Source organism: Scyliorhinus torazame, chromosome 14 (genome assembly GCF_047496885.1).
Source record: "Scyliorhinus torazame isolate Kashiwa2021f chromosome 14, sScyTor2.1, whole genome shotgun sequence".
NCBI classification, from domain to species: domain Eukaryota; kingdom Metazoa; phylum Chordata; class Chondrichthyes; order Carcharhiniformes; family Scyliorhinidae; genus Scyliorhinus; species Scyliorhinus torazame.
Window position 1 is genome coordinate 140,651,475 of NC_092720.1, and position 23,236 is coordinate 140,674,710.

At 47.5% G+C, this 23,236-nt stretch overlaps 1 protein-coding gene across 3 annotated transcripts in view; it reads right to left on the reverse strand.

Moving 5' to 3' along the window:
• The window catches only part of LOC140390075 (ephrin type-B receptor 1), a 741,967-nt gene that overhangs the window by 116,061 nt on the left and 602,670 nt on the right, over positions 1-23,236 (reverse strand). For 2 of the 3 annotated variants that reach the window (XM_072474951.1, XM_072474952.1), the window contains exons 7-9: positions 22,888-23,050; positions 7,727-7,835; positions 6,560-6,690 (exon numbers count right to left, since the gene is read on the reverse strand). In XM_072474951.1, the coding sequence (XP_072331052.1) occupies positions 6,560-6,690; positions 7,727-7,835; positions 22,888-23,050 (403 nt within the window). The remainder of the gene's footprint in view (positions 1-6,559; positions 6,691-7,726; positions 7,836-22,887; positions 23,051-23,236) is intronic. The other variant, XM_072474953.1, reaches the window with a different exon arrangement.

Sequence of the window (23,236 nt, forward strand, 5' to 3'; positions counted from 1 at the left end):
ATACACACATACAGGTACATGCACACGTTATCTCATACACACACATCACACGTATATCATACACACGCAAGCATTTCTCTCACAAACATATACATACGGACATCTGTACTACACACATCTGACCATGCGCATGAACTACAAATAAAGAATATGTGAATGTGTGGAGAGCAAGGGTGCATATCCAAGAGCTGAGACCCAAACCTGGAGTAAATTGGGATTGTGATGTTAAGCCTGAATCTGTGCGAAGTGTGATAATTAACTGTGGAGACCAACCATCGCCCGCTGGTCGGCATCATCCAAAAATACCTCAATGACATGACCCCTCGCCTACAACGCATTCTGATCAAGCTCCGGAGATACGATTTCCAGCTTGTGTACACATCGGGTAAGGACCTGATAATAGCCGACGCTCTGTCCAGGGCAGTCACCACTCCGTCCGACCCAGAGGGATTCGTTTGCCAAGTCAACACCCATGTGGCCTTCACGGCCGCCAATCTGCCGGCCACGGATGAACGCCTAACCCACATTCGCCGTGAGACTGTGGCTAACCCCCTGCTACAACGTGTGATGCGCCACATGACTTACGGGTGGCTCAAGAGACAATGCCCGCAGTTCTATAATATTCGAGACGATCTGGCATCCTCCTGAAGCTGGACTGCATCGTGATCCCACGCAGCATGCATCGCCTGGTTTTAGAGCAGCTGCATGAGGGCCATCTTGGCGTAGAGAAGTGCCGACGGAGGGCCCGAGAGGCTGTCTACTGGCCTGGCATAAATGAGGACATTGCCAACACTGTGCTCAATTGCCTCACCTGTCAGCGGTTCCAGCCGGCCCAACCATGGGAGACCCTTCAGCCCCATGAGTTGGTCACGTTCCCTTGGTCTAAGGTAGGCGTGGGCCTGTTCCATGTGCTCGGCAGGGACTATGTTCTCATAGTTGATTATTTTTCCAGCTATCCCGAGGTTGTACGCCTGCACGACATCACGTCATCGGCTGTTATCCGTGCCTGCAAAGAGACCTTTGCTCATCACGGTATCCCACTCACTGTGATGTCGGACAATGGCCCCTGCTTCGCGAGCCAGGAATGGTCTAACTTCGCCAGCAGGTACAACTTTGCACACGTGACGTCCAGTCCCCTGCACCCCCACTCAAATGACAAAGCAGAAAAGGGCGTCCATATCCTAAAGAGGCTCCTCTGCAAGGCTGCTGATGCAGGATCCGACTTCTGCCTCGCCATCTTCCGGAGGGTGGCTGGTCTGTGACTGCTGTGGTTCTTCGGCTGATGGCTCCCCGCTAATTCCTGGTTCGTCTGCCTGATGGCTCCATTCGCCGCCGCAATCGGCATGCCCTTCGTCTTGTTCCACGCTCGCTACGCGATCCTCCACCGGTGCCACGCCCTCCTGTTGTCCCCGACCTGGACTTTGTAGAGCTTCCGGATACTCTGAATCCTCCTCACTTGGCCGTGGCCCGGCCTGATCCTCAGCCGGTGGCTCCTGACCCACCCTTGAGGCGGTCAACCCGAATTCGTCGCCCACCTGAGAGACTTGATTTATGAGCCTTACAATGTTGGACTCAATGCTTTGTTCTTTCATCCTGTTTCAGCATTTCACTAGTTTGTTTATAGCATTCGTTATTAGTTTTGTTGTTGGTGTAGCAACTTGTTTTTCTTTTCTCTGCACCAGGCACCTTCCCGTGTATATAGACTAGCCCATGTACATAGTTATGTAAATACTGCACACACATGGTCAGATACACTCATTACACGTTATTTATTCTCACACAGGCACATGTTCTTTGTAAAAAAGGGGGATGTCATAATATACACCAGTACATTATGGTGAAATCACATACACACACTGATGGACATGCAGTAGGGCCAACCAGCATACATAACACCGCAGCCAATCACCAGTGAGAGCACAAGCACTATAAAGACAGGGGACAGGAGAGTTCCCGCTCATTCTAGCAGCAGCCAGCTCAGAGCACAGAGCTCACAGCCTGCAACACAGGCATTCACCATGTGCTGAGTGCCTCACCAAAGCTAGTGATAGGAAAGGGCCCACAGTTAAGCTGGTATTGCTTATACCCACGTTTACAGTATGTTAGCATAGTTGAACAGTTAATAAAATAGCGTTACACCACTTCCAGCATTGTTGGCTTGTTTGTGAACCAGAACACCCAACACCCAACACCAGACACTGCCTTTCAAATTTAAAGCGACTCAGTCATTTAAAAGCATTGGACAAAATCTGGGAGCAAAAGGTATTTGAGCTTTTTTTCAAGGTGAGAGATTGATTGATATTTTAACTTTCAGGCTTTATCAAGGCCAAATGAGGAGGGGTAGAATTGATGGAGAAGAATGATAGGGCACAAATCCCAATGAGCAGACCTGTGGCAATGTGAAGCTCTGGGCTGGATTCTCCATCAGCGGCAGTGCACTCACGCCCACAGATTTCCCAACGGCGTGGGGGTGCCCACAACGGGAAACCCCATTGGCCGGCTGGCTGGGAGGAGGATCCCGCTGCTGTCGGGAGTGCGCCGCTCCAGAAAATGGATGCGGCGGGACGGGGAATCCAGTCCCATGTGTTCTCTGGTGAGGTGGATGAGAGGAGGGTGGAACATGGTGGTCAATGTGCACACTATTGATGGTGTTTCCAAGGTCTGACAGTAGATGTAGGAGTATGTGGCAAACATTAATGGAAAGCTAGGACTAACCTACCTTCATGGCAGGTAGGTAGCACACGGTTTCAACCGGCAGAGTGTTAAGATGGCTATCTATTGTACATTTAGAGCTACCCCTCACACAGCTTTGTATAGGTCAGGGGGCTTCACACCTCGTTGACACTTTTTGATACAAACATGTGCATTTGTGGGGTTTCTGTTCAGCTTCTGTGGAAAATGCTTCACTTTCATCCTGAAAGTACAGTTTTGATGCAGGATTTGCTCGTCGTTTCTGGTTTACATCAAATATATGCACCATTGACCAAAGCTGGTCAAGCACCATCTCCCAGGGTTCCTGTTGCTCCACTGTGGCTGAGAAAGATTCTGCAGCGTGCTCCTTGAATCCACAATTTCCCAGCTCAGCCTCCGCCCAGTGCAGCCCATTTTGTACCCCTCCCGATATCCATGCACCATATTCTCCCTGGCCCCGATATCCGTGTGCTGTTCTCTCCCTGCCCCTGATATCCATGTGCTGTTCTCCCTGCCCCCAAAATCCGTGTGCTGTTCTCCCTGGCCCTAATATCCGTGTGTTGTTCTCCCTGGCCCCAATATCCGTGTGCTGTTCTCCCTGTCCCCCGATATCTGTGTGCTGTTCTCTCCATTCCCCGATATCCGTGTGCTGTTCTCCCTGTCCCCCGATATCTGTGTGCTGTTCTCTCCATTCCCCGATATCCGTATGCTGTTCTCTTCCTGTCACCCGATAACTGAATAACTGCTACTCCAGCTTGCTCTTTCCCTTCCCAATCTGGGAGGGCTGTTGTTGCCTCCTCCCGTACCACCAACATCAATTCAAAGATGATAGATTACGATAATCCAATGCCTGATGCGCTGACCCACTTTCCTGACAATGGCCGAGGGAGTTGCAGGCACATGGGCCTGATAAGTAAGATAGTACAACATATAGAATGACGGCAGTGAGCGAACACCACCTTGCGGCATTACTTAAACAAACTGCCTCGAAGAGCAGAATCAAACAGAAAAAGCAAACAGCAGCAGCTTTTAGTCAGTGAGTAATGCAATTAGAGCAAAGTGCTGAGGGTGAGCTGTCAGCAACAAGGATGTAAAGTGTGCTGCAGCTGAGCAAACCACTCACAAATCAGCTCCCCTGTCTCCTTAGTACAGCAATTTGGAGGGGCTGCATTGCATTAAGTGTCTATAATATGGCTCACCATATTTCAGAATTCCCTGACACTTTCATGTAAACTGAGATTACGCAGGAATATATTCAATCTCGAGCTGTGACAGTGTTTATTTCGATATATTTTCAGATGAGTGCGATTAGCCAGCTGGCACCATCTGGGAGTTTAACAACTTCCCATTAACAGGGTGTTGTGTAAACATCAGTGCCATATAAACTGTTAGATGCATTACCATTTACTGCTGATAATATACTCCTCTTAATTTACTCTGCACAAAACACACACTTGTACATCCTTGTAAGACACTGCTGTCCATCTGTGGCATTATTGTACCAGACCTGGTGCTTGCTGTTTATAACTCGCCAATCAATTAGCAAATCACAGCTCTGGGTCTGTATCACCCTCCTTAATCTCCAACACCTCTCCCATGATCAGTGATAAACATGGAGTTATACAGAGGGTGGAATATTTTGCACGGAACATTTGCGAGCATCAGACTAGCGGTCATGCTGGCAGAGGAGCTTCGGGGAGGTTGATTAATCAAAAGGCTAGCTCCGTGTCTGCCCAATTACGGACAGCAGGCAGGTGGAATCAAAGAATTTGTCTGCACCGGACCTTGGAAAGAGCACGCTACTTAAGCCCATGTCTCCACCCTATCTCTGTAGCCCAGTAACCCCACATAACCTTTTGGATACTAAGGGGCAATTTAGCATGGCCAATGCACCTAATCCGCACATCTTTGGACTGTGGGTGGAAACCAAAGGAAACCCACGCAGACATGGGGCGAAAGTACAAACTCCAGACAGTCACCTGAGGTCGGAATTGAACCCGGGACCCTGGAGCTGTGAGGTAGCAGTGCCAGCCGCTGTGCCACCATGTCGCCCCTCAGCACAAGCCCTCAGCGTTCACCAGAGGTAACACTGCTGAAGACCACAGCAACGGGCAAGCTGGGAGTGGCAGAAATTCACTGCATACAAAATTTCAACTTTGTCAAAATCTAGGGCTCCATTTCCCTTTTATGCACCTACTGATCCCACCTGCTCCACCTTGTCATAATATTAAAATTCTCCATCAAATCACTCTCTAATTCGTTCCCATAAACATTGATTCTATTGCTTTCCATTATTTGCTTCTCTCCTTTTCAACATAACCCAAAATGCAAAATTATGGGCGGAACTTTTCACTCAGAGTGCTGGATGAGTGTGTAGCTCTCCAGATGCAGTCGGCTTTTCTCTTCGATCCTTTGGCCCTATCTCAGCACACAGAAAATCTGGGGGCGTGGTTTTCATGTGGGGCATGTTTTCAAAAACTATTCCCCACACAGATACGGAGAACACCCCCACAAACACCGGGGTAACCCCCGGACACCCTGGTAATGTACACCCCACAGAAGCATGACCCTCTCCCCTCCAATCCCGCCCCCCGCCTACACTTACTTGAGCAAACCCGGCCGGTTACCCTCAACTGCTTCACCTTTTTAAAAAGCTTTAACCGGCATGTTAGCAAGGGAGGATTTCTAAATGTGGGAGGAACGTAGGGGGAAGCCTGCTAATCATATTAAAATTTATCAGAATGTATTTAAGTAAGGTTCCTGCCCTGCGCTCCATCACCAGCAAGGGTGAGGAGAATCGGAAAATTAGATTTCGCCAGTGGGAGTCTTATTTTCCGATACTTGCGAGATTTTACACCCATGTCGCTGTTTGTGCTCATGGCTAACGCAGGTGCAAAATCACCCCTTACATGTTTGAATTCACTGAGGTTGCCCTTTCCTTTCCGCCCTCACAATGTAACTGAGTGGAACATAGGAACACTGGGGACAGGAGGAAGCCATTCAGTCCCTCTGAACTCTTCTCCTATTCAATGAGATAATGACATATCGACAACTCAACTCCATTTACCCAAAGCTACATGAGAAGCTGGAAACCCCTCCCATCTCAGCTCCTCCGTCTTCATTGCCCTTTTCACTTCTCCACACTAAGGGTGATGCGACAAGGCCATTGAGATTTGCAACACTTGGAACGCCCTCGCTGGGCGAGATCCAGAGTTACATACTTAAATGAGCACTTAGGCTCACTTAAATCTGTCAGCGCCCGATTTTTCCGAGGCCTTGGAATGAACGGCCGAGCCTGGGCGTCCTCACCGTGGTGCCGTTTAGCACTGGGCCACACAAACGTGGGCAAGGCGTGATGGCACCTCGGCGGAAGGGAGGGGGAGGCGGTCTCCCAGGCCATCGGAGGCCCCCGGGTGGTCAGGCTCTGGGACTCCAGCTGGCAGTCGGCCACCCTGGCACTGACATGGCCCGGCAGGGGGGGGGGGGGGGGTCGGAGAATCCCGCCCCATGTCTTTTGGGACTTGTGGGAGGAAACCGGAGCACCCCGAGGAAACCCACGCAGATACGGGGAGAGCGTGCAGACTCCGCACAGAGTGTGACCCAAGCTGGAATCGAACCTGAGGCCCTGGCGCTGTGAAGCAACAGTGCTAACCACTGTGCTAACGTGGTAGCAGAGGCCACCTCAGAGTTCAGTTAAGGTTCACTTGTAAGTCAGACCAGGTAGGAAGTCTTTTTCTCTTTTGAAGGGCACTTCGATTTTTAATGACAATCCAACAGTTTCACCGTGACTTTTACTGGATTTCACTGTCAGACAGTGGCGTTTGAGTCAGTATTGTTGCAGGCTGAATCTCTGCCTGTGATCACTCACCTCGCCCGGTGCTGTAATGTTGAAGTTTATCACTGTAAGCAGCTTCTTTGCCATAAGCTCGCTTCCTGTCACCGAAAGAAACACAAACACGTGATTCTTCTTGGTTGGAGAAGCTGTGCGGTGCGAGGAGACTTAAAAGAGAAACAAACAATATGATTCATTCCAATAATGAAAAGAGGCAGTAAATATTTCAAACTTAGCCTGCAGTGTTAGAATTCTGCTGCTATCATTTTCCAGAAGTGAAAGGGCAAACCTTAACTGACCCATTGGGGGAGCAAATCTGTCAAAGATTCGCCTGGTGCAACAGCTAGAAATCGGAGGCCATTCAGCTCCTCAAACCTGTTCCACCATTCTGTCAGATCAAGGCTGATCTGCATGTTGACTCCTTTTACCCATCTTTGCTCCATAATTCTTGATTCCTTCCTGAAGAAAAATCGGCCTTGAAAGCTTCAATCAAAGCTTAAGCATCTACTACCAAAAAGAGGAAAGATTCAAGATTTCCACTATCCTTTATGTAAAGTGTCTCCTGATTTCACTCCTGAAAGGTCTGGCTCAAACGTTTGCAGATTATGTCTCCCCAACCTTGTTCTCCATTATCCCAGCAGAGGGAATTATCTCTCTGTATCTACCCCGTCGATGAATTTTAACATTTTAAGCACCTTGATTGGATTGTCCCTCAATTTCCTTTGCTGAAGGAATACAACCCGCCCCATAATTTAACTCTTTCAACCCTGGCGTGATTCTGGTCAACTTGTGCCGCACCCTCTCCGAGGTGAATATATCCTTCTGGAAGTGTGATAGCTCCTGCAGAACACAGTACTCCAGGTAGAGACTGAAGGATAACCTCCTGCTATTAGCAATACAAAGGCCCTGAGATGGAGGCCCCCTTGGTCTAAATTCCTCCATCAGAGGAACATGATGGGAAATAATCAATCCAATAAGACGATCAAAATGTCTCCACTTATGTGGCCGATAGTAAGGAGTTTTCACCTGGTCAGCCCTTTGACTAGACTGTGTAGACCAGAACATGAAGACACTTTCCCAACAACAAGGATGCACCTTTGTGACCAGGTTACAAATAATCTTTCATTCAGAATGGTCAATTAAATAAAACACTTTCTCTGAGCATTTTACGAGAAAAAGGTCAGAATGCGTTTCCATAACGACCTGCTGCAGACGATCGATACAGCCACCAGCGATACAATGAAGACCACTCCCGCGGCTGCGGAACCTGCAATCAGTGGCAACTGCTCTCTCAGCTCAAAGTTGTAGTCATCTATAAGGAGAAAAATGGAGCCATGTGAGGAACTTCATCAACAATCATTACAGCAACAAGTGAGACCATTAAAGGAAGATCTTTACAATCAAGCTGAAAGCTCCAATTCTAACATTTCAGCTCTACTTAGTCTGTGCTGGTTAAGGTTAATATGAAATGCATGTCAAATGCACTCTGACAGCATCAAACTCTCAATCCTCGACCTCTTTATAAAACACATTTCCTTCCCATCACTGCTTTTGCTTTCAGGCTTCAGTTTAAAGTACCCTGTAATTGAGTTACTTTAACCCATTGTGCGCTGTGCTTCACTTTCAGCTTCTTTTATAGCAAAGTAAGTGACTGCTTCCTGCGGAGGGGCCAATAAAATCTATTCCTGAATAGTGTGTTTTAGAGGAGGTTATGAGAGGATGGCAGTCCATCCGATTACTGCCAGAATGGAGAAACAGAGTGACCAGAAGGATCCATTGGAGTAGTAATCTGAAGTTGTTGGTAGTTGGTAAGGCTGGAAGCCCTCAACTCAGGCTCAATTGTCCAGATGTACCCAGGCTCTTTATGAATAACGGCCTTGCTAGGGTGAGGTAAACACTGAGGGAGATCTTCTCACCATTCATGCTGGCAAGATCTTCTGGACCCACTGGCAGCGCACCCCCATCACATGTTTCCGGGCAGCGTGGGATGCAAACTATGTGAAATCCCATTGACAGTGGTGGGATCCCGGCCAGCGGCGGGCTGCCTCCCACCGCCGACAAACATGCCATGGGGAGGTTTAGACAATCTCGTCCTATATCTGTAATAGCGTAGCATTTAAATGTGTTAAAACATTTTATTTAACTGCAGCCTTTGGGAGGGGTGTGGTTATTGGGTGCGATTCTACCATCGTGCCATGTGGGAGAGGCTCAAATCGGGTTTCCTGCCGGGCTGGTAACATTGCGCTTCTCACTTAACTCTGCTTACGTAAGCTCACTTAACTTTGCCAAAGCCAAGTCGAACCGTCCCCCGGGACCTATCGGCCTCGCCGAAGAGACCTCAGCCGGGCGCCTTTTAGCACTGGTCCCCACAAACGGGCAACAGGCAGAATGGCACTTGAGAGAGGTCTCCCAGATGATTGGAGACCCCCGGGTGGTTGGTATCTGGGCAGTGTGGCACCCTGGCATTGCTTATGCCACCCAGGCACCTTGGCACTGCCGGCCTGGCACCCTGACATTGCCACCTGTGCACCCTGGCAGTGCCACTCGGCTGCCAGTCTGGCACAGCCAGGGTGCCCATGTGGCACTGCCAGGCTGGGCAGTGCCGGTGCCCAGGTGGCTTTTTGCCCACGCCAGATATCGGGCCTGGGGATGCCCTGTCCGTATGATGAGGGGGCTCGAGTTGGGGCATTGGGGGCATCGGGGGGTCACATTGGGGGGGGGGGGGGGGGGGGGGAAGGGGTGGATGGAGGTGCAGAGATCAGGGCGCCATTTTAAAACGGCACCCAATCTCTTCCTGCACTGACGTGCGGAGGCCCCCAGTGCAGGAAATGTGACTGAATGCAGCCTCGGCGAGGCAATCCCTACGGATGCCGGAGAAAAATGCAGAGTGCCATTAGATAGTGGAGCATCGGGAATGATCTCTGTAATCCTGCCCATAATGTACTGGTTTTTTTTGGTTAGATCACACCCTAAGGGTGGGTGAATCTAGGTCTGGTTTTCACCCAAAAAGCTGGCGGGAAGCACCCTGCCAAAATTACACTTAGGGTCAGCCGCAAGATCGCCACGGGCGAGAGGCGAAAGGTCCATTGGCCTCGGGCGGGAATTTAGTGGTTGCCAGGTGGGCACAACCGGAGAATCCCGCCCTTAAGTCATTTTTTGGATGAATCACGCCCATTGTCTTTGAGGGCAGTAGTTAACAAGCTGCTCTTGCTTTTGGAGGAAGAAAAGTGACACGTTGGTTTCTTTCCGAAAGGGTTCACAAACACAATAGAGTTTTGTGGTGTAATGTCACATGCTCTCTGCCAGCATTATGGATGCTGCTATATTGGTAACAGCAGCACTGGAGGTGCCCCTTTTGGACACCAAACACAGGGGTTTTGGTCCCGTTCTTATGAAAACGAGTTGCCTAAAGCCTACTTTGGTCTCCCTTGCAGAAATTGGTTACTCCACTTGGGATTACCTTGCTTACTCCACTTGGGATTCTGAAGCTGACCAAGTAGATGCCACTAAAATGTACACTAAAAATAATGACCACAAAGCAATGTTCCTGTGGAGCCAGTCAGTATAAGTGAGGCATGCCATCACATGTTGATACACCATCCCCATTCCAGAACGTAACGTTTTTGTTTGTGGCCAATATCTTTGAACTGTGCGCCAACAGGAAAAGGTTTTGGCCAATTTCATTTGAAGTGTGCCAAAGATGAGCAGGTTAGGTGGATTGGCTAGGCTAAAATTGCCCCTTACTGTCCAGAGATGCGCAGGTTAGGTGGAGTTACGGAGATAGAGGGGGCCAGTGGGCCTAGGTGGGGTGTTCTTTCAGAGGGTCGGTGCAGACTCGATGGGCCAAACAGTCTCCTTCTGCATTGTAGGTATTCTATGATGCAGTTTATAACAGCAATAACTTGGCAAATCCACATTGAACAACCTATCGTGTCTTGAGTTTTCAGCTAAATATCTCAGTTCTGCAGTAACGGAGCACTGTCAATTATGGGAGCAAGTTCCACCCCCGCACTGTCTCCACACACAAGGAGCGGGATTCTCCCAAATCAGAGCGATGGCCCAACGCCGCCGTACAAAATGGCGCGAACCACTCCGGCATCGGGCCGACCGGAAGTTGCGGAATTCTCCCCACTTCCACTAGGCCGGCGCCGGAGGGGTTGGCACTGCGGCAGCCGGCGGGGAAAGGACTGCGCGAGTTAGCGCATGTGCAGAACCGCTGGTGTGGTTCAGCGCATGCGCAGACCGGCCGGCGTATTCTATTCTCTGCGCCGGCCATGGCGGAGCCCTACAGGGGCCGGCGCGGAAGGAAGAAGTGCCCGCACAGCACTGGCCTGTCCGCAGATCGGTGGGCCCCGATCGCGGGCCAGGCCACTGTGGGGGCCCCATTGGACCATGTCCAATCCATGCCGGCGGGACTTGCCAGAAACTGACGGGCGCTCGGCCCATCGGGGCCCGGAGAATTGCCGGGGGAGCCGCTGCCAACGAGATCCGGCAGGTGTGGAGTGATCCCCGCTCCTGCCCGTAAACCGGCGCCGGAGAATACGGCAGCCAGTGTCGGAGCGGCGGGAGGGGATTCACGCCGCCCCCCCTGGGGATTCTCCGACCCGGAGGGGGGTCAGAGAATCCTGCACAAGGAATTGGAGTTGTAATTTGGGGGGCATGGGGCCTAATCAATTTAAATATGGACAATGAGGAGCTGAAGTCTTCAATTTCTTCAAAATAAATATTTTTATTAAAAAAAAGATTTTCATTATAGCAAAATAACAACGGTAGAGCAAACACCAATAGAATATACAAACCACACCCACCCAAACTCCTTCCCCCACTCAGCTACCGATAAAAAATACAAGCCCTTCACAAAAAGACAACTCTCCCCCCCCCCCCCCCGAAAAAGGAGATGAAAGGCTGTCACCTCGAGTAGAATCCTTTAGCCGACCCCCTCATGGTATGCTTGATTTTATCAAGACAGAAGTATTCCATCAGGTCCCCCAGCCAGGCCGAGGCCTTAGGTGGCACCAGTGACCTCCACCCAAGCAGAGCTCTCCTCCAGGCTATTAATGAGGCAAATGCTAGGCCCTCATCCCCGTTTGCAGCACCGGCAAGTCCGAAACTCCAAAAGCGGCTACCCAGTGGGCACGGCTCCAGCTGAACACCCAGAATCCCTGACAGTTTACCCCTTCCACCCCCTCCTCACCTCCCAACCCCACCCCGATTACCAAACAAACAACTACCAGAAGGACAAAGGTCCCCCTCCCTACACACAATCCCAAAACAGAAATCAAAAACCTAAGCTCATTATATTAAACAAATTCACCCCAACAATAATAAGCTGCAGATATGCCCCCCTGCTTTGCTCCCGTTAATTAGCTTGGCAGCTATCAGCATGACAACCCCCCCCCTCCCTACAGGGTAAAAATCAAAGACAACTAAACAGTATACCAGTAATCAGCCCCCCAACCATATCAAACTTTAATCCAGAACACAAGAAGAAAATAAACATTCAACCGCCATCCTTCAAACAGCTCTAACAGATCAAAATTTAAAAAACAACTTCTACCAGAAAAAACACCCAACAACAAAGCCCCGTAACAACCCCATGCCCTCCCCCACAGTACAAAAATCTCACAATAAATACAGATTCAAGTGAACCTATGAGCGAACCAGCATCTAATGTCTTACGCCCACTTCATGGTCCATTCCTTGTCTTGGTATCCATGAAACCTGACATGATCGCCCGTGGTGGCTCCCCAGGTCTAGGCTTCTACCTCAACAACAGATGGGTCTAGTCCAATTCATGAGGGGGATAGCAAATTCCCATCTCCCACCAACTTTCCAAACATCCAAGACATGTAGTCTAAAGAGTTAGAGCCTTCCAGATCCTCCGGTAGCCCAACGATATTTAATTCTGCCGTCTGGAGCGGTTCTCCGGATCATAAGAACATAAGAACTAGGAGCAGGTGTAAGCCACCTGGCCCCTCGAGCCTGCTCCATCATTTTATGAGATCATGGCTGATCTTTTGTGGACTCAGCTCCACTTTCCGGCCCGAACTCCATAACCCTTAATCCCTTTATTCTTCAAAAAACTATCTATCTTTATCTTAAAAACATTTAATGATGGAGCCTCTACTGCTTCACTGGGCAAGGAATTCCATAGATTCACAACCCTTTGGGTGAAGAAGTTCCTCCTAAACTCAGTCCTAAATCTACTTCCCCTTATTTTGAGGCTATGCCCCCTAGTTCTGCTTTCACCCGCCAGTGGAAACAACCTGCCCACATCTATCCTATCTATTCCCTTCATAATCTTATATGTCTCTACAAGATCCCCCCTCATCCTTCTAAATTCCAACAAGTACAGTCCCAGTCTACTCAACCTCTCCTCGTAATCCAAACCCTTCAGCTCTGGGATTAACCTAGTGAATCTCCTCTGCACACCCTCCAGTGCCAGTACGTCCTTTCTCAAGTAAGGAGACCAAAACTGAACACAATACTCCAGGTGTGGCCTGACTAACACCTTATACAATTGCAGCATAACCTCCCTCGTCTTAAACTCCATCCCTCTAGCAATGAAGGACAAAATTCCATTTGCCTTCTTAATCACCTGTTGTACCTGTAAACCAACTTTTTGCGACTCATGCACTAGCACACCCAGGTCTCTCTGCACAGCAGCATGTTTTAATATTTTATCATTTAAATAATAATCCCTTAAATAATAAACCCTTTTGCTGTTATTAATCGTCCACCTTGACCTTCAACACTTTATGCTCTTCAGCCAGCAACGCCATCTCTGCCTCCAGGGAGACAATCCGATCACCATGGTCTGACAGCACCACCTTCACTATCTGTATTACCTATCCGCACTTCTATCCGCCAGTCCATCTTCTCCAAGTCCACCCGAATAGGGGCCAACTTGATTGCCTTCTCCAGGTCCTCAGCAACTGCCTGCTGCTGCTTCTTAAATTCGTCCATCAAGAAGCTTGCCAACGATGCAGGAGAAACCTGTCATGTTCCCCCCCCCCCCCCCATTGTTATCTGAGGAATGTCTGAGTCTGAGGACAATCCCTTGCCTGAATTCTACCTTGTATTGTACTTGCTGGGCATTATGTTTTTGAGGGGACTCTATCCCATCAAACTAAACAAATTACGCCCCAACAAATGGCCCATTAACCGGGCAAAAAGGGCTAAAATCAAAGTACCCTGGGGTGAGCCCCTGCGTGTACAACTGCTCATCACACAGCCACCACCGGAAGTTAGCCTTCACTTTCTTCACCATCACTTTATCTCTAAAGATTGCTCCTCACTGGAGGGAAATCAGCTCGTCGTTTAGAAAAAAATGTTCAAAGGAATTGCTAAAATATCCCATCCTGGTCCAGTAATAACACAATGTGCAGTCACCAGGTAAATGCTGGTGACCACAATGGTGCCATTGAATGGTCACCTTATCTGACAGAAAATTGTGAGAAAATAAACACTTAGGTTCAAATGGTCTTCCAATGATTAGGGTGGAGGTGTGGGCTTAAGTAGGGTGCTCTTACAAAGAGCCGGTGCAGACTCGATGGGCCGAATGTACTTTACTGCACTGTATATTCTATGTACTGCACTGTAAATTTTATGATTCTATGATCCCATTCTGCATGGTCTAGACATCCTTCCTAAAGTGTGGTGCTCAAAATTGAGATGTAACTTGTGTTTTCTAAAGGTTTATCACAGGTTTCTTGCTTCTGGACTCCTTGCCTCTATTAATGAAGCTTTTTCACAGCTTTCTCAATTGGTCCTGGCACCTTGAAAGATTTGAGTATGGGATCCCTGCCCCCCCCCCTGCCCCCAGACTGCCTCTTTTACTGGACTCCTATTAGAATTGGACTTAATGGAATTTGAGAAGAGAATGTCTTCATTAAGACCCATTTGTTTCTGAAGATCCATGATAAACTAACATGGTGTTTGTGGTACTCCTGATTTCCTTCTTTAAATACTGACCTCCACAATGGGAGTTTCACCAGGAGTTGTGGTCTCTTGGTCAAAAGCGTCAGCGGCTATTAGATTTGAGGGGGCATCACAGTCAAGCCCATACCTGCTTCACTGAATGTTCCCAGTCACATGGTACTCAGCAGGGGTTATTAGATTTTACCTGGAGCAGGAGCCTAAATTGATCTTCTCCACTCTACTTACTCCAGTGCCTAAAGGCAATTGTAGCCACGATACAGCAGCCATGGTCGAGATCAGTCAACAGTGTTCAATGTAAATCCTTCCTAATCTGAATCCTACAATAGGTCATTCAATTACAAAGTCAGCCACTGGAACAGCTCAGGATATGGCCAGCTGACTTCAAATGGAGTGAAAAGGACTCAGCAATTTCTGATAAACCTAACCTGTTACCTAGCTGCAAGCACACTCTACAGCTTCCCTAACTTTCCCACATAGCTTGCTTTCCTGACATGCGATTGAGCCTGATAGTGGAAATATTCTAGGATGTGCTCACTGGTGTCTTCAACGAGCATATAAATTAAGCAGGCTGTCTGCTCATTGTCACATTCCTGTTTGTAGAAGTTTGATACACAAGAATCGGCGCCTGCTATTCCTGCATTACAAGAGTGGCTAGGTTTCAAATTAATACTTCCATTGAATGTAAAACGCTTTGGTACATATTGGGGTCATGAAAGGTGGTGTACAATAGTAACTTTGGTCATTCTTTACTATACACTCCCTCCAGGGAGTAGTCTTTGATCAGCACCTCAGCATTTTGAGGATATCCACTCACAACAGAAGGACAGTCCCACTGATCGCTACAGCCAATGATGTGCAATGAACCAATGCAACCTTGAATTAATTAATTACACCCCCGGGATTACTGTTGCTCAATTCCAGATTGAACACATCATATCGGGGCACTGACTACAGATGCAATCGGAAGCATTGCTGCCTCATTATTCTGCTACAGATCCTGATGGTCACGGTGGAGTTTGATCTGGCTTAGAGGACTTGTTTCCTACATGCTGGGACTATATTAAATTGAGGAGGGGGATCTGATAGTGCAGATTAAAATCTTTCTGTTTGTTGCCGCCATTTGATTTGTCCCTGCTTCGCACAGAATATATTGTCTTCCATATTTTGCAGTCTGTCATCCACCTGTCCCCTGCACGTGTAGCCTGTAGCTTTGTATCCATTGCCTTACAATCTCAGTTGATGATTGTCCCCAATGCTTGTTTATTAATGTGCCTCGGGCTCCCCTTCAATGAATATGTTTATTCTATTTTACTGCAAGAAAGACACACCAATTTTTCACTTTCCTCCGACGTCCAATAATCCTGAATTTTCAGTCAATAATAAGAATCTGAATGTACGAAATGATGAATCTCCTGTCTCTGTGCATTGCATGCAAAATGGGAAAATTGTGCAGCGTCACATTAATCTGTTTAGCTACACGGAAAGAAAATCCATTTGAACTAATGTACAACCCTGATATCCTTGTTGTGACCCTTTGGGCTCTAGAAGGTCACATGGACCGTTGGTTTTACTGCTGGACTATTGCTCCTTGTCACATCACCATACTGAACTCTTTGCGAGTAGTGAGAAAGAGGGGGGGGGAAGATTAAACCGTACAAACATACGAATTAGGAGCAGGGTAGGCCACTCGGTCCCTCGAGCCTGTTCTGCCATTGGATAAGATCATGGCTGATCTGATTGTAACCTCAACCCCACATTCCTGTCTACCCCCCGATAACCTTTCACACACTTTTGTTAATCAAGAATCTATCGAGCTTTGCCTTAAAAATATTCAAAGACATTGCTTACACCGGCTTTTGAGGAAGACAGTTCCAGAGACTCACGATCCATTGAGAAAAAAAGTTAGAATCATAGAATTTACAGAGCCGAAGGAGGACATTCGGCCCATCGAGACGGCACCGGCCCTTGGAAAGAGCACCCTACTTAAGCCCATGCCTCCACTATATCACCGTAAATCCAGTAACTTGACCTAATCTTTTGTACACTGAGGGACAATTTAGTATGGCCAATCCACCTAACCTGCACATCTTTGGACTGTGGGAGGAAACCGGAGTACCCAAAGGAAACCCAAACAGACACGGGGAGAACGTGCAAACTCCACACAGACAGTTACCTGAGGCCAGAATTGAACCTAGGTTCTTGGAGCTGTGATGCAGCAGTGCTAGCCACTGTGCCATCGTCATGCCCCTAAATTCTCCTCATCTCTGTCTTAAATGAGCGGCCTCTTATTTTTAACCAATAACGCCTAGCTCTTAATTCTCACAGGATCAGCTCATATAGTAGCAGATTCGATGATAGTGGTATCTTGGGAAAACCACTTCCCATTTCTCTGAAAGGCATGGAAATCGGGTATGTTGCATAGTCTGAGGCCGGAAAATCGACTCCGACACTTCAGAGCATTGACAGAAAGATCAAGATTTACCCTGGTGACTTCAGGCTCGACACAATGAGGAAATGAGCATAGGAGTATGGAGAAAATCACATATTGCTTGGAAAATAAACATCGAAATGGGGTAAGAGAATGAAAGGATCTTGAAATGAAGCACACAAATCAGTGAAAGTAGTGATATAGGTCAGCAAGACTGGAGGAAAAGCAAATCATTCACCGGGTTTATTTCTAGAGAGAGAGGATTGAAAATGAGAGAATTTTGCTCAAATCGAATTTTGATTAGACCACATTTGAAGTACTACGCACAGTCCTGGTCGCCATATTATAAAAAGAATATGGAGACAGAAGGGGCATACAAAAATGATTTGCAAGGATAATACCAGAACTGTGAGCTTATAACTATCAGGAAAGGATGAAGCGGCAGAATCTCTTTCCTCTTGAAAAATGAAGGCTGGTGGGTGATCTAATAATGGTCTTTAAAATTCTGAAAGGTTTTGACAGAGTGGACACAGGTTGTTTCCACTTGTGGAAAGGGTCACAACAGGAGGCCATCAGTATAAGGTAGTCACCAAGAGAACCGGCAGGGGACTCAGAAAGAAAAACAAAGACTTGCATTTATAAAGTGCTTTTCACAATCACCAGACATCTCAAAGTGCTTCACAGTTACTTAAGTACTTTTAAAATGTAGTCACTGTAGGAAACAGCAACCAATTTGTGCACAGCAAGCTGCCACGAATAACAATGGGTGGGATCTTCCGGTCCCGCTGACGGTGCACCCAGGTTTCTCGCAGCGTGGGGTGGTTTCAATAGTAAATCCCCTTGATAGCGGCAGGACAGCCAATCCCGTCACCAGCCAATGGTGGACCGCCTCTCGTGGCCGAGAATCTCGCCCAATCTGATAATGACTGATGCGACCATCAATTCACTCGAGACAAGAGTAGAAATAAACTGTGGCTTTAATCAACTAGAACAGTGCCTACCACTGATCTAACACTGAGAACCACCTACAGGTCGACTGCTCTTTATACCTCCCTTCAAGGGGAAGAGCCATGGGCGGAGCCCATACAGGCCCTAACATGTTCCCTTATGGATAATGCCATACAATGGCCATAGCACAGCACAGATACAAGTACAAGGACAACAGCATAGCACAGATACAATGGTGGATTATTGATATAATACATTCACCACAATGACCAAATAATCTATTCCCTACAGAAAAGGCCCTTTGCATCTGCGCCGGTCAAAATCAACCACCTCAGTATTGTAATCCACATCTAACTACTTCTTAAATGTTATGAGGGTCTCTGCTTCTACCACCTTTGCAGGCAGCGAGTTCCAAACTCCCACCACCCTCTGGGTAAGAAAGGATTTTCCTCACATCCCCTTTAAACTTCCTTCCCCTTACCTTAAATCTATGCCCCCTGGTCATTGATCCCTCCACCAAGGGAAAAAGTTTCTTCCTGTCTACTCCATCTGAGCCCCTCGTCATTTAAAATAGCTCAATCACATCCCCCCTCAGTCTTCTCTGCTCCAAGGAAAACAACCCCAGTTTGTCCAATCTCTCTTCATAGCTAAAACTCCCCAGCCCAGACAACATCCTGGTAAATCTCCCCTGCACCCTCTCCAGTGTTATCACATCCCTCCTATAATGTGCATTCCAGAACTGCACACAATACTCTAGCTGTGGCTTAACCAAAATTTTGTACAGTTCCAGCATAAAAGGAAGTGTATGTAAGGATGAGATAACAAGGTTCAGTTGGGTCGCTTGAGGGTTACAAGGTAGCAAGGAATTAGCTAAAAAAAAGGGCTTAGGAGAGCTAGGAGGGGGCATGAGAAGTCCTTGGCGGGTCGGATCAAGGACAACCCCAAGACTTTTTACTCTTATGTTAGAAATAAAAGAATGACCAGGGTGAGGTTAGGGCCGGTCAAGGACAGTAGTGGGAACTTGTGCATGGTGTCTGAAGAGATAGGACAGGCGTTGAATGAATACTTTTCTTCAGTGTTCACCAAAGGAGAGGGGCTATGTTTTAGAGATGACAGTGTGATACAGGCGGGTAGGCTGGAGGAGGTAGATGTTCTGAGGGAAGATGTATTAGCAATTTTGAAAAATGTGAGGGTCAACAAGTCCCCTGGGCCAGATGGGATATATCCTAGGATTCTTTGGGAGGCAAGGGATGAGATTGCAGAGCCTTTGGCTTTGATCTTTGGGTCCTCACTGTCCACTGGGATAGTGCCAGAGGACTGGAGAGTGGCGAATGTTGTTCCTCTGTTCAAGAAAAGGCATAGGAATGACCTTGGTAATTGTAGGCCGGTTAGTCTTACTTCGGTGTATTGTAAGTTAATGGAAAGGGCCCTGAGGGATAGGATTAATGACTATTTGGAAAGATGCAGTTTAATCCAGTATAGTCAACACGGATTTGTGAAGAGTGAGTCTTGCCTCACAAATTTGATTGAATTCTTTGAAGAGGTAACTAAGTGTGTAGATGAAGGTAGAGCAGTTGATGTCATATACGTGGATTTCAGTAAGGCGTTTGATAAGGTTCTCCATGGTCGGCTCATGAAGAAAGTAAGGAGGTGTGGGATAGAGGGAAATTTGGCCAATTGGATAAGTAACTGGCTATCACATAGAAGACAGAGGGTGGTGGTGGATGGAACATTTTCAGACTGGAGACAAGTTACCAGCAGTGTACCGCTGGAATCAGTGCTGGGTCCTCTGCTATTTGTGATTTTTATAAATGACTTGGAGAAGGGGGCTGAAGGGTGGGTCAGTAAATTTTCTGATGACACCAAGATTGGTGGAGTAGTGGATGAGGTGGAGGGCTGTTGTAGGCTGCAAAGAGACATTGATAGGATGCAGAGCTGGGCCGGAAAATGGCAGATGGAGTTTAACCCTGATGAGTGTGAGGTGATTCATTTTGGGAGGACAAATTTGAATGCAGATTACAGGGTCAACGGCAGGGTTCTGAGGAATGTGGAGGAACAGAGAGATCTTGGGGTTCATATCCACAGATCTCTGAAGGTTGCCACTCAAGTGGATTGAGCCGTGAAGAAGGCCTATAATGTGTTAGCGTTTATTAACAGGTGGCTTGAGTTTAAGAGCCGTGGGGTTATGCTGCAACTGTACAAGACCCTGGTGAGACCACATTTGGAGTATTGTGTGCAGTTCTGGTCAATCTCATTATAGGAAGGATGTGGAAGCATTGGAAAGGGTGCAAAGGAGATTTACCAGGATGCTGCCTGGATTGGAGAGCAGGTCTTATGAAGAAAGTTGAGGGAGCTAGTGCTTTTCTCATTGGAACGAAGGAGGATGAGAGCCGACTTAATAGAGGTTTATAAGATGATGAGGGGGATAGATAGAGTGGACGTTCAGAGACTATTTCCTCAGGTGGATGTAGCTGTTACAAGGGGGCATAACTATAAGGTTCAGGGTGGGAGATATAGAAGTGATGTCCAAGGTAGGTTCTTTACTCAGAGAGTGGTTAGAGTGTGGAATGGACTGCCTGCTGTGATAGTGGAGTCGGACACTTTAGGAACTTTCAAGCGGTTATTGGATAGGCACATGGAGCACACCCGAATGACAGGGAGTGGGATAGCTTGATCTTGGTTTCGGACAAAGCTCGGCACAACATTGAGGGCTGAAGGGCCTGTTCTGTGCTGTACTGTTCTATGTTCTATAACCTCCCTGTTCTTTAATTCTATGACTCAGCTAATTAAGGGAAGTATACCATATGCTTTCTGCCGCATTGTATCCACAACTTTTATGTTGATTGAGGGATACATACTACCCAGGATGCCAGGGAAAACCTTTGCGCTCTTCCCAGTAATACTCCCACCAGAGTAGGCAGATGGGGGTCTTCATCTGATAAATACCAGTACTCCCTCAGTACTGCACTGCAGTGGGGCTTGAACCCAGAATGTTGTGACTCAGAAGTGCGAGTCAACTGGGCCACATCTTACTTTCAGGAACTAGGTGTAACTCGTTATCATGAGGAGTAATTGAAGTGCAAAGAACAAATGTATTTAAGAAGAGGTTAGATACACGCATGAGGGAGAAGGGAATTGAGAGATACACTGATAAGAGTTCAATGGTGAAGTATCATAGAATGTTTGAACGGAGTATAATTACCAACATAGATTTGTCGGGCTGAATGGCCTGTTTCTGCATTGCGTATTCTATGCAATTGTATAGAAATGATTTTGTAATAGCCCAACATTCTGCTGCACTATTACACTGTGTTGACTTATGTGCGTGTGCATTTATACATTTGCACGAATTGGTCCGATCTTTTTCGTGAACAATAGCCAGCTTTGTCACCTGCAATCCTTTGAAAAATAATTTGCATGATTTGGGGGCTTCTGTGTTATTGGTGGACTCAAATCAAAGTATGGGCAGGGCAGAAGCCTTGTCATTTGCTGGCCTGGTGGTGAATCCTGCTGTGGCTCAATCCAGCACGAGGGGTACCTTTCAGAATGTAAATGTCAGCTTGGTTCAATTTTGTACGCTGTCATTGCTGAATCGGATGGTCATGGTTTCAAGCCTCCCACAGCACTTCAGGACAAAACCTAGCTAAACGGTTCAGTGCGAGCATCGCACTGTCAGGTGAGATGGTAAAGAGAAGAAATATGTGAGGCACGATCAATTGGACAAAGAAAGTAGTTGAATCCAACTGAGGCTTTATTGCTATCAGATGTGTGGCCTCCCACAGCAGCTGGCGAAATGGCTGCTGGCTGGAGGACACGCATATTTATACAGGCAGGTCCTACCGTACATCACCTAATACAGGTGCAACAATGCTTTACCACAATATGTTTGTTTCAGGTGGATGTAAAGGAAACCAAGGCACTGTTAAAGAGGAGCAGGGCAGTTCACCTGATATTTCTTTCAATGCTGAGAAAACGCGACAGACCTCTGTGACCAATATTCCAATAAGACAGCGAAGAACAAAGAAAAGTACAGCACAGGAACGGGCTCTTCGGCCCTCCAAGCCTGCGCCGATCATGCTGCCCGTCTAAACTAAAATCTTCTACACTTCCAGGGTCCATATCCCTCTATTCCCATCCTATTCATGTATTTGTCAAGATGCCTCTGAAATGTCACTATCGTCCCTGCTTCCATCAGCTCCCCCGGTAACAAATTCCAGGCACTGACTACCCTCTGTGTGAAAAGACTTCCCTTGCACATCTCCTCTAAACTTTGCCCCTCACCTATGTTCCCTCGTAACCTTAAACCTATGTTCCCTCGTAATGGATTTTTCCAGCCTGAGAAGAAGCTTCTGACTATTCACTCTTTCCATGCCACTCATAATTTAGTAAACTTCTATCAGGCCGCACCTCAACCTTCATCATTCCAGTGAAAACATTCCGAGTTTATCCAACCTCTCACTTCCCAGTCTGAGATCAAAAAAATGGAAAATACCCCTTCGTCTGAACAGATGACATTTCCTCTTTCACAGAATCGTTTTCTTTTTTTGTTCGAAAGGAATGCTTTCTTAACAATTATAGAGATAACTAGAGGGATGGAGGCTGTGACAGTCGAGACTCTTGGATACCCCCCCCCCCCCCCCCCCCCACCCTCAACCACCAGCTGCAAAGTGCAACATCAGGGGAAGAGAATGATCATCTGCGCTGATGGACACCAATTCAGCACAGGTGGCTGGAGGTGAGATAGCAGTGCCAATCATCTCATCCGTGAGTGAGTTCCTGCTGCAATCGTTCTGCACTCCCCAGAACTTGGAGCATTGTCAAGTCAGGAACCCTCAAAAGTAGAAGAGGTGGGAAAGCTACAGGATGGAAAACATCAAATAATAAATCAAGGCAGATTTGGGGTTTGTTTCCCTTCTCGGTTTAGTTCCTGACTCCCCAGGCTGTCGGAGGTTGGCTACTGATGGGTTTTGACTCCTCCAGTCAATTAGGAGCTTTGCCATTATTGTAATCTGTTTCCCTCGGCAGCTCCCTCCCCTGCCAAACTTACCATCTGTCAGCGTTTGGAAGCACATTTTGCCGCTGTACTTTCCGAAGCCAGCGACTGTCCTGGCTCGCACCTGCACCACGTACACAATGCCAGGCCTAAGACCATCAATACGAGCTGTGTTAGTCAGGCTCTTCACCACTGAAGAATTGTACTCATTCTGATCCTGAAAAACAAGGGAAAAATATCCAGTTCTTAATCATAGAACATAGAACATTACAGCACAGTACAGGCCCTTCGGCCCTCGATGTTGCGCCGACCTGTGAAACCGCTCTAAAGCCCATCTACACTATTCCCTTATTGTCCATATGTCTATCCAATGACCATTTGAATGCCCTTAGTGTTGGCGAGT